The 16,568-nt window shown below is 40.8% G+C and overlaps 1 protein-coding gene across 1 annotated transcript in view; it reads left to right on the plus strand.

The window, feature by feature from the left end:
• Positions 1-2,256: 2,256 nt before the first annotated feature.
• Positions 2,257-16,568, plus strand: part of LOC111141651 (transient receptor potential cation channel subfamily C member 4 associated protein) — a 70,679-nt gene continuing 56,367 nt past the window's right edge. Inside the window, exon 1 of the mRNA XM_022494370.1 lies at positions 2,257-2,421. Coding sequence (XP_022350078.1) covers positions 2,257-2,421 — 165 coding nt within the window. The remainder of the gene's footprint in view (positions 2,422-16,568) is intronic.

Genomic DNA, 16,568 nt, shown 5'->3' on the forward strand with positions numbered 1-16,568 from the left:
CTGGGAATGAGAACTTAAGGCAGAGGGCACAGTACATTCTTCATGAATTCTGGATATTGACTCTTTCCCAGAATATCTCTTGCCTTTTATGGTTGTTCATAGTGTCTTGTACAGAAGTTTTAATATTGTTGAGCTCAAACTTGTTGATCTTTTCATATTCATGATTTCTGGGTTTTATGAATAAGAACTTTTCTACCTCCAAATCATAGAAGTATTTTCATAGATTCACTTCTATTATTTTTATGCTTTGGTTTTTAACAGCTTTGTTAAGGTATAATTCATGTATCATAAAATTCACCCATTTTGAATGTACAATCCAATGGTTTTTAGTAAACTTGGACTTGAATAATCATCCCCATTATCCAGTTTTAGAACTATACTTTGATTTTATTATATATAGCTTTTATTTACTTATTTATCTATTTATTTGAGAGAGAGAGAGAGAGAGAGAGAGAGAGAGCGCACATGCACAACTGAGGAGGAGGGCAGAGGGAGACACTCATCACACTCCCCCGTTGAGGGCTGAGCCCAACTTGGGGCTCAAGCCTATGATTCTGACTTCAATACTTGAGCTGAAATCAAGAGTCTAGCACTTAACCAACTGAGCCACCCAGGTGAACCTGTTATAAATAGCTTTTAATATGTCTAAGATTCATCTTAGCTTTTGGTGTGAAGTGAAAGACCTTAACATTTTTTTCCCTTCCCCATTGATTTGTTCTTTTTTTTTTTTTTAAGATTTTATTTGTTTATTTATTTGAGAGAGAGAGAGGGAGAGATAGGGAGAGAGCACAAGTGGGGAGGGAGAAACAGACTCCATGCTGAGCCCCATGGGGCTCCATGTGGGCCTCAGTGTGGGCCTCCATCCCATCATGACCTGGGCCAAAGACAGATGCTTAATAGACTAAGCCACTCAGGCATCCCTCTCCGCATTGATTTGAACTATCTGCCTTACCACATGCTCAACTTCCATATATCCATGGACCTATTCCTGTTCTCTTTGTTCCAGGGGTCTAAAAGAGACAGGGTTTTATTTAGTTCATGGAGTTTTCAAAATTTGGGGATTTCTCATAAAAGACTAGATTTTTGGCTTTTCTGGAAAAACCAGAATATACAGCAACTATCTGCCGGAGGCCAGTAGGGACCACTCATTTTAGAAGGACATTGTTGCCTCCCCTTTTCCTTTCCTGGGAGGGGTCTTGTAATATAAACAGCAGGCATATATGGGGACTATTCCAGGCAAACTGGGATAATGGTCACCATGCCTGCTGTCCCAGCATAATTAGTCTTTTTTCTCCTAAAAGTGTTTTGGTTTGGGCGATAAATGATAAGTCACTATCTCCACCATGCCTTATAGCATCATACCCAGCACTCCTCTTTCATTTATGTCACAAGACCCCTTGCAGGAAAGGAAAAGGGGAGGCAAGAATGCAATCCTGACGCAGAGGTTTGCCAAAACAATGATTACATGGGCTCAGAGTAGAGGTGGGGAAAAATTAGGACAAGTTTCCTCTGACAAAGGATATGATGTCATAATTTACCGATCCCTTTCCCTTCAATTATTTCACTTAACTTCACAACAACCTACCCACTTAACACAACTTAGCCAGTCTGTTATCGTGCGTTTATTTGTGTATGGATTTTCTGTCTTCTGCAGTAACCTGCAGTCCAAAACAGGGACCTTGTTAAGTCTGTTCTGCTCTCCACTGTATTCACAGTGACTGGTTCGGGGCCTCTAAGAACTACTTAGACTGGCTGACTAGGCTCCCAGGAACTACTGATTGAATGAACTAACAAGGCAATTAAGAAGCAGAAAGCCTAGGTCCATCTGCTTGAATAAGGGGCGGAGAGAGGCAGGCAGGAATCAAGGGGCGGGGAGGGGGGGCGGTGGCTTGATTCCTGGACAGGAGCCCAGTATTTTTCCTAACCAATTGGCTGTAACCTCCCCGAAACAGGCAAGAAATGGGAGAGTGCGCACGCAGGGACTTGTCTTTGACCTCGGGGGGCCTCACCGAAATGCTGGATCCAGGGTCCCCAAAAGCAAGTGGCGCAGGAAACGCCACATCTCAATTTCGCACCTGCCCCGACTGAGAGCAAGACTACATATCCCAGGAGGCCCCGCGGCGCGTACGGTTTCTGCCACGAGGCTTGCGCCTCCGCCGTCGGCCCGCTGGGGGCGCTGCGGCGACCCCTCCGCCGCCCCGTAGAAATCTCCGCGGCCCCGGGGCCGCTTGCTTCCTGTTTGTCGGACGAGGAGACATGGCGGCGGCGCCGGCGGCGGGGTCTGGGGCCGGCCGAGGGCGACGGGCAGCGGCAACGGTGGCGGCTTGGGGCGGATGGGGCGGCCGGCCGCGGCCCGGTAACATTCTGCTGCAGCTGCGGCAGGGCCAGCTGACCGGCCGGGGCCTGGTCCGGGCCGTGCAGGTACGAAGCCGGCCCAGAGGGGCGGGGCGGGGCGGACCGGGCGGGAGCTGGCGGGGGGCCGGAGAAGAGGCCTTTCCAGGCCGCCGCAGTACGGGCCCGACCCCTTTTAGCCGGCCGCGGGGCCTCCCTGCAGGCTGTCCGGTTGCTGTCAGCTGCCGCGGAGCGGTGGGCAGCCGCAGGCTACAGGCCCAGGTTAGGGGCCGAGCGGGCCTTGGCTGCATCGGGCATCGATGGCGTGTACGAGCCCTGGGCCCAGCTCCTGGATCCTCCCAACCCTGCGCCACGTCTGCACGTCTGGGGGACCCTGAGCGAGTTTGCTTTAGCTTCTAAGGGCCTCGAGTTTGTCCTCCGTGAATTGGGTGGTGGGTCATTATTGCAGCCCCCGAACGGTTCCTAAGCCTATCATAAATGTCATTCTCTCAGGCCTTTCCTTGACCCTACCCCCTACTCCACATCTAAAGTAGGTCCCCATTGTTATTCAGTCACAGCCCTGAATTCGTTTTGCTCACATTACTTTCTTAGTCTGTAATTACATATTTCTTTGTTGTCTACCCTTTTTCTCGCCTGTATCCCACGTTAGGCTGAGCTCCAAAGGGTGCAGTGTAGAGCGTCATGGTTAAGAGTGAGGACTTTGGAGTCAGGCCTGGATTCAAAACCTTGCTTGAGCAAGTTATCTTTCGGTGCCTCAGTTTTCTCATTTGTGAAATGGAGATGATAATTAGTAACCTGCCTCTTAAGGTGCTGTGAGGATCAATGGAGACCATTCTGTAAAGCGTTAAGTACGTTTTTGTTGCTTAGTAAGGGTTGAAGGGTAATCAGTTAGTTAATGGTATCTGGCTTATAATAGGCGCCCAATATATGATTAGTATTTTTTTGAATGAATGAAGGACATTGCTTTAGGGTAAGGCAGGATGGAAAGACCTAGGCTTCTCCCTCTGCTACCCCCCTTTCATTCCCACAACTTAGGTTACAAATACGCCTGGAAAACATTAGCTTAATTTAAAGACAACTTTAGCATGTAGAAACTTTTCGAAGGATGCAGAAGAAACTAATACAGTGGTTGGTGGGAATCAGTGGCAATTGGGTAGATGGGGGAGAGAATGGGAGTGAGATTTTTTGCATTGTGCTATATATATCTATATATAAACTTGAGCCATTTCAGTATTACTCATATACTTAAAAGGACAGAATAAAGATAAAAACCAGGTGGTCTCTGTGTTAACAGGTTATAGATGAAGAACCAGTTTTGGGTGAGCAGTATTTTCCTGAACATCAGATAATCGTAGTTGAGCAACTCTTTCCCCCTGCATTCTTCTCTGTCTTAACATCCTGGAAAGACTTGCTCTTTAAACCAAAATGCCTTACCTAGCAGGGTTGTAGGGACATGCAGAAAGGGAGTTAATTCACCATCACTGAGCACATACTTCAGATCAAACATTGTGGAAGGTATTCAAACAGTGTCTTCATTTAATCTTCAGTCTTTGAATGAGGTGGCAGGACTCCTGTTTCAATGCAGATGAGGAAACTGAGGCTCAGAAAATTTAGGTGATCTCTTACTAAACACCCGTCTTGCTTATCCTTTACATTCTGAGGTCAGTAGGGAGCCACAAAGGTCATTTGGCATAATAAATGAGACAATTTAGGACACTTAATTTGTTTCCAGTGATGGATGACTTGGAATGGGAGGAGATTGAGGAGCTCACCAGATAGAAGGGTGCTAGAATATTCTTGAGCCTGGTTTAGGGTGAGTATTGTGGTAATCAGTAGTTGTATGCAGGTGTGGAAGCTCTTTCCAAGGTTAAGATGGAGAGATCTTCATAAAACTCTGGTCAGGATAAAGTGGGGAATTTCATCTTTCAAATGTATCCTTTCTTGGTGACTTTGCCTGATCTCTTCCTTGCTTCACATACCCCACTTTCCCCACATTATAGGTAAATTCTTTGCACACAAGCTTTTCCATAGCACAGTAAGCATGTCCATTATGGCATATGGTATACTGGGAAAGACCAGCTTGAAAAAAAAATTTAAGTTGTTGTGAACACATAACATGAAGTTTCCCGTCTTACCCATTTTTCCCCAAGATTTTATTTATTTATTTGACAGAGAGAGAAATCACAAGTAGGCAGAGCAGCAGACAGAGAGAGAGGGGGAAGCAGGCTCCCCGCTGAGCAGAGATTCCCAACGCAGGGCCTGATCCCAGGACCCCTAGATCATGACCTGAGCCAAAGACCGAGGCTTAACCCATTGAGCCACCCAGGCACCCCTGTTTTTCTTTTTTTAAAAGATTTTATTTATTTGACAGAGACACAGTGAGAGAGGGAACACAAGCAGGGAGTGTGGGAGAGGGAGACGCAGGCTACCCGAGGAGCAGGGAGCCCATTGCGGGGCTCTGTCCCAGGATCCTGGGATCATGACCTGAGCTGAAGGCAGATGCTTAATGACTGAGCCACCCAGGTGCCCCTCATCTTACCCATTTTTAAGTGTACAATTTGGTAGTATTAGGTGTGTTCACATTGTTGTGAATCAGAGCTCCAGTAACTTTTCGCCTTGCCTGTCTGAAACTCTATACCCATTAAACAAGTCCCCTCCCACCCCCTCGCCCCCAGCCCCTGGCAGCTACCATTCTACTTTTTGTTTCTATGAATTTGACTACTTTAAATACTTCGTGGAAGTGGAATCAAGCAGTATTTGTCTTTTTGTGACTGGCTTATTCCAATTAGCTTTTTTAGACCAATTAGTCCTCAAAGTTCATGTGTGTGGTAGCATGTAACAGGATTTCCTTGGAGAAGACCGTATTTTAAAGGAAGGTGGACCTGGATTGAACCCTAGTTCCCTCACTTACTAGTTGAGTGTCCTAGGTTATGTTAGTTAAACTTCCTGAAGCTCTGTTTCCTTATTTCTAATATGGCAATAATAATATCTATCTCATAGGGCTGTTTGGAGGATGAAGTGACATCATATGTCTAGTAAGCTTGGTCAGGAGCGCCTGGGTAGCTCAGTGGGTTAAAGCCTCTGCCTTCGGCTCGGGTCATGATCCCAGGGTCCTGGGATCGAGCCCCATGTGGGGCTCTCTGCTCAGCAGGGGGCCTGCTTCCTCCTCTCTCTGCCTGCCTCCCTGCCTACTTGCGATCTCTGTCAAATAAATAAAATCTTTAAAAAAATAAAAAAATAAATAAAAAGCTTGGCCAGTGTGGGGCAGATAGTGGATGTTCGGTAAATAGTTGCGGTCAGCTTGTTAGACTGGGTTTCTTAAGGGACTTTGTGTCTGCAGAGCCTGGAAACATTGTCAGGCTCTTGATACCCAGGACTCAGAAGATTGTTTGAATTGAATCGTGAGGGCTCAGTCTTCCTTGTCCTCAATTCTGTCTCTACTCCTGAACAGTCTCAGGGTTTTAAAGAGTTCTAGAGTCAGATATCCTAGGTTTGAATCCCAGCTCTGGTACATACTTGCTGTCTGTGTTTGGGCAAGTTACTTAATCTCTATATGCTGCAGTTTCTTCATTTGTGAAATAGGGCTAATCATGAGACAGCCTATAAGACTGTGGTAAGGATCAAGTGAGTTTGTATATATAAAGCACTTAAAGTGGTGTTTTAAAACGTAGTAAGCATGCTGTGAAGTTTAGCGAGTATTGTTTAACAAATTCTCTATATTCTGATGGATCCTAAATCTATATTTCCATCCAGATTTCTCCCATTAGCTCCAGATGGGTATATCCAGATATCTTCTCAACACCTCCACTTAGATGTCTAGTGGGCATCTCAAACTTAATATAAAATTCCTGATTCCTTAATTCCTCCTTCACCAAACCTGATCATCCCCAAGTCTTCCCCATTTCCCTACATGGGATTTAGGAGAAGTCTGGGAGAAGACTCCAGACTGCATGATTTAGAACGGGCCTGTGCTCTGTGGATTTTTGTGTATTTTCTTTTCTCCCGTTTAATTTGTCCTCTATCAGGGTAGCAAAGTAATGCTGGTAAAATGCTCTAGTGTTTACAGAGCCTGCGTACATTTATCGGCACGTTTGATCCTTACAGCAAATCAGATCTTACAAATCCCTTGCTTAAAGCCCTCCAGTGGCATCGCTCTGCAGTTACATTCCTTACGGTGGGTGGGTACACGGGACCTGCGTGATCAGTAGGAGTTGAGGGAAGGGGATAGACTAGGCAAACCCTAGGTTCAAGGCAGAGTAACTCAGATTGTGTCCCACCACCCCTAGAGCTTGTCCTTCAGTATGGCAATCTGGTGACAAACTAGGTTATGGCATCCTTGTTCTACTTCCCAAATGCTAATCATTGCTTCCTTCATGATTATTGGCATATGTAATTTCTACCCGAACATTACTTACCTCATACTTTAGATTGACCCCCCCCCTTGTTTTTTCTTTTTTTTAAGATTTCATTGAGCACAGTTGTTTTGACCTCATCATCCTAAGCATTAGTATTTGTGAAACCTAGGGGTTTAAGTCAAATACAGTCTTCCTTTGCCTGTCAAGGGTAATTTGGTATTGAAAAACCCCTGGATATGATAACTTCTCATAAATTAAAAATAGAAATACTATTCATTTTATCAAGAAGTTTTTGTATTTATAAACCATAAGATTCACTCCTAATGATATTAAAACAAATCCCATTAAAGTGGACACAAGTATTCCTTGGTTAACAGTTATAATCAGAATAACCTTGGGGCCCTGAGTGGCTCAGGTCTGCCTTCGACTCATGTCATGATCCCAGGGTCCTGGGATCGAGTCCTGCATCGGTCTCCTTGCTTGGCTGTGAGCCTGCTTCTCCCTGGCCTATTCTGCCTGCTGCTCCTCTGCTTGTGCTCTCTCTGTCTCTGACAAATGAATAAATAAAATCTTTTTTAAAAAGTTAAAGAATAACCTAACAAAGTATTTTATTTTCATGAATTATTTTTTAAGACAGCTATTTACTTGAATTTAATATGATATTATAAGACATAAGATATCTTACACTTAGGACTACGGTGCCTGGCTCAGTCATCTTCCTTTGGCTCAGGTCATGATCCCAGGGTCCTGGGATCAAGTAACGCATTGGGCTCCTCAACGGGGAGTCTGCTTCGCCCTCTCCCCGCCCCCCCTCCCCTGGCTCATGTGCTGTCTCTTTCTAAAAAAATGAATTTTAAAAAAGATATCTTACACTTAGGACTAAACAAATAAGATACACATTTATGTTTATGAAATTCAGCCTTTATTTAAAAAGAAAAGCAGTAAAGACAAAATAAGTCAATGAAAACTGAGTGTCTGGAAATGCCACATCCGCTGAACAGGTTGACAGCTTAGGCAGCATGATGTAAGAGATTATCACTGCTATAAACTGTCAAACCACAAGTACTCCAAGAGAAGAAACCCATACAACTCCTGCCAGTAATTCAGCTTTGAAGATGACTGGATTGGTGGCTCTTTCATCATAGTAATCAGCTGTTCACAAGGAAAACAAAATCCAAATGATTATTTTTAAATGGGAGTAAATGCCTTGTAAGACAATGTAGATGTGGTAAAAGAAATTCCTTGAGTAGTTGAATATTTGGACTATGATAGGGAAGCTCTCTGGGTATCATGAGCCTCGTAACTAAAAACAGCTGTGCCCTGCCCCACTTTTTGCCCCCAAATTCTGCCCTCCCCACACAACCACTGCCCACACTGTAGCTGCTTTTTTTGCAGGGAAAGGGTCCTGCAGGAAACAGGATAGCCAGTATTTCTTTTTCTTTTTCTTTTTTTTTTTTTTAAGATTTTATTTATTTATTTGACAGACAAAGATCACAAGTAGGCAGAAAAGGCAGGCAGAGAGAGAGGGAGAAGCAGGCTCCCTGCTGAGCAGAGAGCATGATGCAGGGCTCGATCCCAGGACCCTGGGATCATGACCTGAGTTGAAGGCAGAGGCTTAACCCACTGAGCCACCCAGGCTCCCCAATAGCCAGTATTTCTAAGTAATATGTTTTTAAGGCTATTTCTTGACTTCAGTTTTAGACATTATCTGTTTTCTTCCCTTGTAAACTAGGATTTAATTCACAACATGCTATGCCACATGTTTCTTTTTGATTCTTCTAATGTAGTTAAGTCACAATTTGGGCTATTGGTGTTAAATATTTATATGATCATGATGATATCATTGGTTATAGTAGAGCCATATAGTGTATGACAGTATATGCTTTATATATTTTTTTGTTTCCTTTTGAGTTAAAAGCCGCTGTCCCCCTCCCCATTGTTTGAATTGAGTTATAAATATAGAATTCACCCTATTTAGTGTATAGACGCATACTTTGTTTTGTTGTGCTTTGTCTGTTGTGCTCATGGATACTGCATTTTTGCAAAATTGAAGGTTTCTAATAACCTTGCATCAAAGAAGTCTATTGGTGCCATTCTCCAACAGCATTTGCTTACTTGGTGTCTCTGTCACATTTTGGTAATGTTCACAGTATTTCAAACTTCCATTATTATTATTATAATATAGTGATCTGTGAAAGATCAGATGATAGCATTTTTTAGCAATAAAGTATTTTTTACTTTATTCTTTAATGAAGACATGTACATTTTTTAGACGTAATCTCACACTTAATTGACTACAGTATAATGTAAACATAACTTTTACATGCACTGGAAAACCAAAGAATTCATTTGACTCACTTTATTGTGATGGTCTGGAACCCACAATGTCTCCGAGGTATGCCAGTTAGTTCTATGAGTTTTAACAAATGCAGTTGTGTGACCACCACTAGGGTTAGGATATAGAAAATATCCTTGTAGTAGTTAACCCCTTCCCTAGCCCCATCCTCTAGCAATTGCTCATCTGTTTACTGTCCTATTCCTATACTCTTTTACACATTCTCATTGCAATGGAACTGAACCATATGTAGCCTTTGGGTCTGGCTTCTTTCACTAGAATAATGTCATTCTTTTAAAATTTGCTTTGGTTTTTGTGTGCTTATAATTTAGTCCCAATTCTAAAACTTTCTTTTCTTTTTTTCCTTCTTTCTTTTTTTTTATTTGACAGAGAGGAGAGACAGCCAGAGAGGGAACACAAGCAGGGGGAGTGGGAGAGGAAAAGCAGGCTTCCCACAGAGCATGGAGCCTGATGCAGGGCTCCATCCCAGGATCCTGGGATTGTGACCTAAGCTGAAGGCAGACTCTTAACCAACTGAGCCATCCAGGCATCCCTAAAACTTTCTTTTTAAAAGAAATCCTTCTTGGAATACTCCATCTTCCTTCAATTTGGATTAGTTCCTTGCTAGGACAGCTATACATCTGAGTTCTTGGGATTTCCCTTCACCAAATTCAAGGTGTTTTATTTTTATTATGTTTTAGATCCTTTGTTTCATGAATCCTGTCTTTCTTGGGGGAGTGCATTCTCTAGTAGCCTCCTAAGAAAGAGTACGTGAGAGGTGGCTTTTTTTTTTTAAGCTTGCATGTTTGAAAATGTCTTTTATTCTTATACTGGTATATTAAGTTTAGCAGGATATAGAATTCTAAGTTGGAAGTTATTTTCCCTTAAATTTTTTAATGGTGTTATTCCATTGTCTTTAAGCATTTGGTGTAAATGTTGAGAGGTTCTGTTCTGATTTCCATTCCTCAGTATATGACCTATTTTCCCATCTTTCACCCCCTCAAAGTTTTTAGGATCATCTCTTTCTGGCATTCTGAAATTTAATCACGGTGAGAGCCTTTCTTTTTTATTCATTGTGCTGGACATTTTGTGTAAGTACACATTAAAATGTGTGACTAAAAAATAAATATGTAACAATAACTATTAAATAGCCATGTCCATCACCTGGCATTAATTTCCTCTGAAAAATACACTGTTCTCTTAGGGTCCTATTTTTATTTTTTAATTTTTAAACTTTTTAAAGGCCCTCCTATTTTTTAAAAGCCATTTTCTCCCCTATGATTATGTTGGCTGTGATTGCTTTAGAGAACTTTATGGAATGGGGAGAGTTGAGTTGGTTCTGAATGAGAGAATGTGAACAGAGTTGCAGAGAGATTTCTGGCACTAAGAACACCGGTGAGAAAGTCTTCCTAATTGGCCATTGGAAGACAGCGAAGAGATAATGAAATGGTTGTATGGGAGATAGTGGGAGACAAGTATAGATACGTTGGGAATAGGAAGGAGAAGGTAATTAATATTTATTGAGCATCTACTGGTGCCATTGTGCAGAAACCTGTTTGTTTGTTAAATATTTGACCTATAAAAACCTATATAGTAACGCCCCACAATATTACAATACCCACGTACCTACTACCAAACTTAAGACAGTACCAGTATATTTAATGTCCTTTCATCTCATTCCCTCCTCACCAGAGGTAACATGTGTTTTGAATGGATAACATACGCACATACACACATGGGTTACAGAGAAAATTTCAAGTCTCCCTGCAAATAACCCACTATCACCTCTGCTAGCGCCCTCCAGTTCTACTCCCAGAGGCAGCTATGATTATTGATTACTTACATATCTATCTACAGACATGTTAAATTCAGAAAAGCAAATGTGTCTATGTAACTTTTTTTTTCTTATGCAAGTGGTATAATGTACATACTTTTGTGCATTTATCTTTTTTCACTTGAAAATTTATCATAGAGATCCTTCCATAATCAGTACGTACAAATCTATTTTGTTTCAGGCCTTTAAAAAACTTACTGTGTTGAAATATAACATACAAATAAAAATGCACCAAAAATATGTGTACAGCTCAATGAAGAGTAATAAACCATCAGCTATGTAGCAGCCAACCAGATCATCTCTATATCTCTAGTCTACAGCTCTTTTCCTCCTCTCCAAATGAAATTACTAGCCTGACTTCTAACATTGTACTTAAGTGTACTAGTTTTTATGCTTTATATAAATAGAATTAAACAGTATGTACTGAATCTGCTTCCTTTCAATCAGTATTTATTAGATTCATGCTGTTGGTGAAGCTGTAGTTCATTAATTTTTATTGCTATATAGTTAACCACAATTCATTCTACCTCTGATGAGCATCTGAGATCTTTCCAGTTTGGGGCTTTTATGTGTACCGCTTATATGAGTATTCTTGTACGTGTCTTCTAATGCATATATGCACAATTTTGGGGGGGTATATACTTAGAAATAGAATTGCTGGGTTATAGGATATGCATACGTGCAACACTGGTAGCTATTACTGAACACTTTCCCGAGTGGTTGTAACTAGTTTTACATTCTCACCAGCAGTGTATGAGCGTTCTTGTTTCATGTTCTCACTAATCCATGCGTGGTGTGGCCCGTCTTCTTAAATTTGGCCATTCTAGTATTTGTGTATTGGCATCTCATTATGGTTTTGGTTTGTGTTTTCCTCATGACTAATGAAGTTAAGCACCTTTTCAGGAGTCCGTTGGCTATTCAAGCATCCTCTTTTGTGGATGGCCTATTCAGATCTTTTGCATATTTTTCCTCTATCGGTTTTTTTTTTCCCCTTCTTATTGATTTGAACTTCTTTTCAATTCCTGGGTATGAGCCTTTATAATGATGTTTTATAAATATTTCTCTCATTTGGTAGCTTCCCTTTTTAGTCTATAAAAAGATCTTTTGATGAACACAAGTGCTTAATTTTAATACAGCTCATTGTATCACTCTTTTCCTTTATGGTTAGTGCTTTTAGTATTCAATTTAAGAACTTTTTGCCTACCCTAAGGATCATGAAGAAATTCTGTTTATTTTCTAGAAGCTTTGTTGTTCTATCTTTTACATTCAAATATATGTTCCATTAGGAATTTATTTTTGGATGTGGTGTAAGCTTGTTCATAAAGATATCCAGTTGACTGCATATTATTTGTTGAAAAGTTGCTTATTACTCCAGTGCTCTGTGGCATCTGTTCTCATGTCAGTTTCCTGTCTTTTTCCCCCTCCCACTGGTCTGTTTAGCCTTGTGCTGGTACCACTTCGTTTTATTTTCTGTAACTTTGTGTGTGTTGATTTTGACTATAGTGTGTTGAATAGGAGTGGCTTTTCCTGCTTAGTTATCTTCAAGAGTTCCTTGGCTCTTCCTAGCCCTTTGCCATTTGCATATACATTTTAGAATGAGTTTGTACATTTTTACTTTTTTTTTTTTTTAAGAGTTATTTATTTATTTGACAGAGGTCACAAGTAGGCAGAGAGGCAGGCAGAGAAAGGGGGGAAGCAGGCTCCCTGCTGAGCAGAGAGCCAGACTGGGGCTCAGTCCCAGGACCCTGAGATCATGACCTGAGCCGAAGGCAGCGGCCTAACCCACTGAGCCACCCAGGCGCCCCTCTCCTTTCCAATCTTATATTTTTTTCTATTTCTTGCCTAACTGTGCTGAGTTGAAGTGGCATGTTCCTGATCTAAGAAGGAAAGCCTTAAACATTTCACCATTAAGTATGATGTTTGCTTTAGGTTTTCTGTAGATAACCATTATTTGTTCACTTCTTTTTTCAGTTTATGATACTGCATTTTACAAAATGCTTTTTCTGCATCAATAGAGATGTTCATATAATTGTTCTTTATGTTTTTTGTGTGATAATTACCTATTTTTCCTTTGTTTACTTGTTTTTTAGAGGTCTTATCTATGAAATCATTGCCTACTCTAAGGTTATGAAATCTATGCCTGTTTTCCTCTTAAAATTTCATAGTTATAGCTCTTACATTTGGGTCTTTGATCCATTTTGAGTTAATTTCTGTCTATGGTATGTGTAAAGGAGCCCATCTTCACTCTTTTGCTTGTGGATACCATTTGTCCCAGCAGTATTTGTTAAAAAGACTTTTTACCCCCTCATTGAATTGTGTTGATACTATGGTCAAAAATCAGTTGACCATAAATGTAGGGATGTAATTTTGGAATCTCAGTTCTATTCCACTGATCTAGTTGTCTATCCTTACCTGATTATTATAAGCTTGTAATAAACTTAGAAGTCGGAAAGTGTGATTCTTCCAACTTTGTTCTCTTCCCTCAAGCTTATTTTGGCCATCCTGGGTTCCTTGCATTTCCATATGAATTTTAGTAACAGGTTGTCTATTTCTTCAATGAAGCCACCTGGGATTATGATAGAAACTGCATTGACTCTATGTAGGAAGTATTGCTATTTTAGCAATATTAAGTCTTCCAGTCTATGAACATGGATGGCTTTCCATTTATTTAGACTTCCTCTAATTTCTTTCAATGATATTTTGTAGTTTCATTTTATAAGTCTTATATTCCTTTTGTTAAATTTATTCCTAAGTGTTTTATTTTTGGTTTCATTATAAATGGGACTGTTTTCTTAATTTCCTTTTTGGATTGTCTATTGTAAGTGTATAGACATTTAGCTAATTTTTGTATATCGATTTTTATCCTGCAACCTTACTGAACTCATTTGTCAGCTCTAGTAGTTTTATATGTAGGTTCCATAATGTACTCTATATACAAGATCATAGGATGGCAAATATAGTTTTTCTTCTTTTCCATCTGGATGCCTTTATTTTTTTTCTTACCTAATTGCTCTGGCCTGAATTACTAGTACAATGTTAAATAGAAGTTGTGAGGATCAACATCTTTGCCTTTTTCCTGATCTTAGTGAGAAAGCATTCAGGCTTTCACTGTTAATTATGATATGATAGTTGTGGGTTTTTGTTAAATGTCGTTTAACAGGTTGATTAGATTGATTAATTTTCATATGTTGAACCAACCTTGAATTCCTGGAATATACCTTGCTTGGTCATGGTGTATAATCCTTTTTACATGTTGCTGGATTTGGTTTGGTAGGGTTTTGCTAGGGATTTTTGTGTCTGTATCCATCAGAGATATTGGTCAGTAGTTTTCTTTTGACATCTTTGTCAGAGTTTGGTATCAGGATAACAGAATGAGTTGGGAAGTGTCCCCTTTTCTGTTTTATGGAAGAGTCTGTGAAAATTTTTAGTTTCTTTAAAAGTTTCGTAGAGGGTTCCTGGTGGCTCAGTTGGTTAAGCGACTGCGTTCAACCCAGCTCATGATCCTGGAGTCCTGGGATAGAGTCCAGCATCAGCCTCCCTGCTCAGCAGGGAGTCTACATCTCCCTCTGACCCTCTCCTATCTTGTGCTCTCTCACTTTCTCATTCTCTCTCTCTCAAATAAATAAATAAAATCTTAAAAAAAAAATAAAATGGGGTGCCTGGGTGGCTCAGTGGGTTAAAGCCTCTGTCTTCAGCTTGGGTCATGATTCTGGGGTCCTGGGATCAAGCCCTGCATCGGGCTCTCTGCTCAGTGGGGATCCTGCTTTCCCTCCCCCCCGCCTGCCTGTCTGCCTACTTGTGATCTCTGTCAAATAAATAAAAAATCTTAAAAAAAAATAAAATAAATGTTTTATAGAATTCACCAGTGAAGCATTGGTTTTGGGCGCACTTTTTTTTGTGGGTAGTTTTCTTTTTTCTTACTAAACCAGTGATTCACCTCTTCTTGAGTCCGTTTCAGTGTTTTGTGTCTTTCTAGGAGTTTGTTCATTTCATCTAGGTTATGTAATTTGTTGGCACATAATTGTTACTACTACTTCATTATAAACTTTTTTTTTTAATATTTTATTTATTTGACAGACAGAGATGACAAGTAGGCAGAGAAACAGGCAGAGAGAGAGAAAGGAGGAAGCAGGCTCCCTGCTGAGCAGAGAGCCCGATGTGGGGCTCGATCCCAGGACCCTAGGATCATGTCCTGAGCTGAAGACAGAGGCTTTAACCCACTGAGCCACCCAGGTGCCCCCATTATAAACCTTTTTATTTCTGTATTATTGGTAGTAATGTCCCTCTTTCATTCCTGAGTTTAGTTATTTGAGTCAGTGTTAAGTTGGTCACCATAACTGAAGTTTTAATTTTGTTGCTCTTTTAAAGAACCAACTTTTGATTTTGTTGATTTTTCTTGATTATTTTTCTACTCTCCATATCATTTATTTTTGTAGTAGTATTTATTTCCTTGTGCTTGTTTGGGGTTTGGTTTATGCTATTCTAGTTTCTCATGGTGAAAGTTTAGTTAATTTATCTGAGACATTTTTCCTTTTTAGTATAAATGTACATACCTGTAAATTTGTAAACACCACTTTTGCTGAGTCCCATGAAACCATGTTTTTCTTTTTCTTTTTTTTCCTTTTAAGAAAAAGAAAAATGGTTTCCCATTGTTTTTGGACTTGCCTTGATTTGAACTGGCTTGAATGATAGGAAATTGCTGATATTCAGTCTTTTTTTTTTTTTAACCTACAGAAATAGTAATGCCTTTGGTTCACCCAAACACAGATTATTCTTACAAACATTTCATTATCTCTCTGTTACTTCTGTATTATCTTATTTTTCCAATCTGAGAAAACAGGCTCAGGAAGGATAATGGGATTCGTCCAAAATCATAGAACTGGTATGCGCCAGGATAGACTAAGATGTTATTGAAGACCTGCATGTCCTGTAATAACAGTCATAAGATGCTTTTGATCTGATCGAGGGACAAGTGTATGTGAAAATAATTCACATCCGGCCCCTGGTTAATGATAACATCATAAGAGTATTAGTGGAACTGTGCCATAGTTGATTAATGAACCTGTCATTAGACTAGAAGGTTATTGCTTACTCCTTCATACATTTACTGAGTCTCTGTTCTGTGCCCGGCATTCTTTGAGAGAGAGAAGGTGGGCATGATAAATGCAGCCTAGTACCTACTCTGAAGGTGCTTGTGGTCTACAGGAGGAGAGGAACAAGTGAGTCAGTAATTATGATGTTAAGATAAAGCCCCAGAGGAGGGGCACTTACTCACTTAGAAAGGAAGAGGGGAGCAGGGGTACTTGGGTGGCTCAGTGGGTTGAGCATCCAACTCAGACCCTGATCTCAGGGCTGAGGTCATGGTCTCAGGATCATGGGATTGAGCCCTGCATCAGGCCCAATGTCAGGCTTCATGCTCAGTGTGGAGTCTGCTTGAGAGTTTTTCCTCCTCCCCCCACCCCCTGCTCCCCTCCCCCCCGCTCCTAGTGTGCATGTGTGCATGCACTTTCTTGCTCTCTCTCAAATAAATAAATTAAATCTTTTAAAAAGAAAGAAAAAGGAGAGAGGGGAAGACCCAACAAGGAACATTTCTGGTTATTTGTCTCACACTTTGAAGAAGGAGAAGGAGCTTTCCAGGTTACGACAGAGGACATTTTAGGCAAGGAAGAATATGTGCAGAGAGACGTAGAGA

The sequence above is a fragment of the Enhydra lutris genome, unplaced genomic scaffold (assembly GCF_002288905.1).
Source record: "Enhydra lutris kenyoni isolate GAN:26980312 unplaced genomic scaffold, ASM228890v2 scaffoldscaffold6, whole genome shotgun sequence".
Lineage (NCBI taxonomy): Eukaryota > Metazoa > Chordata > Mammalia > Carnivora > Mustelidae > Enhydra > Enhydra lutris.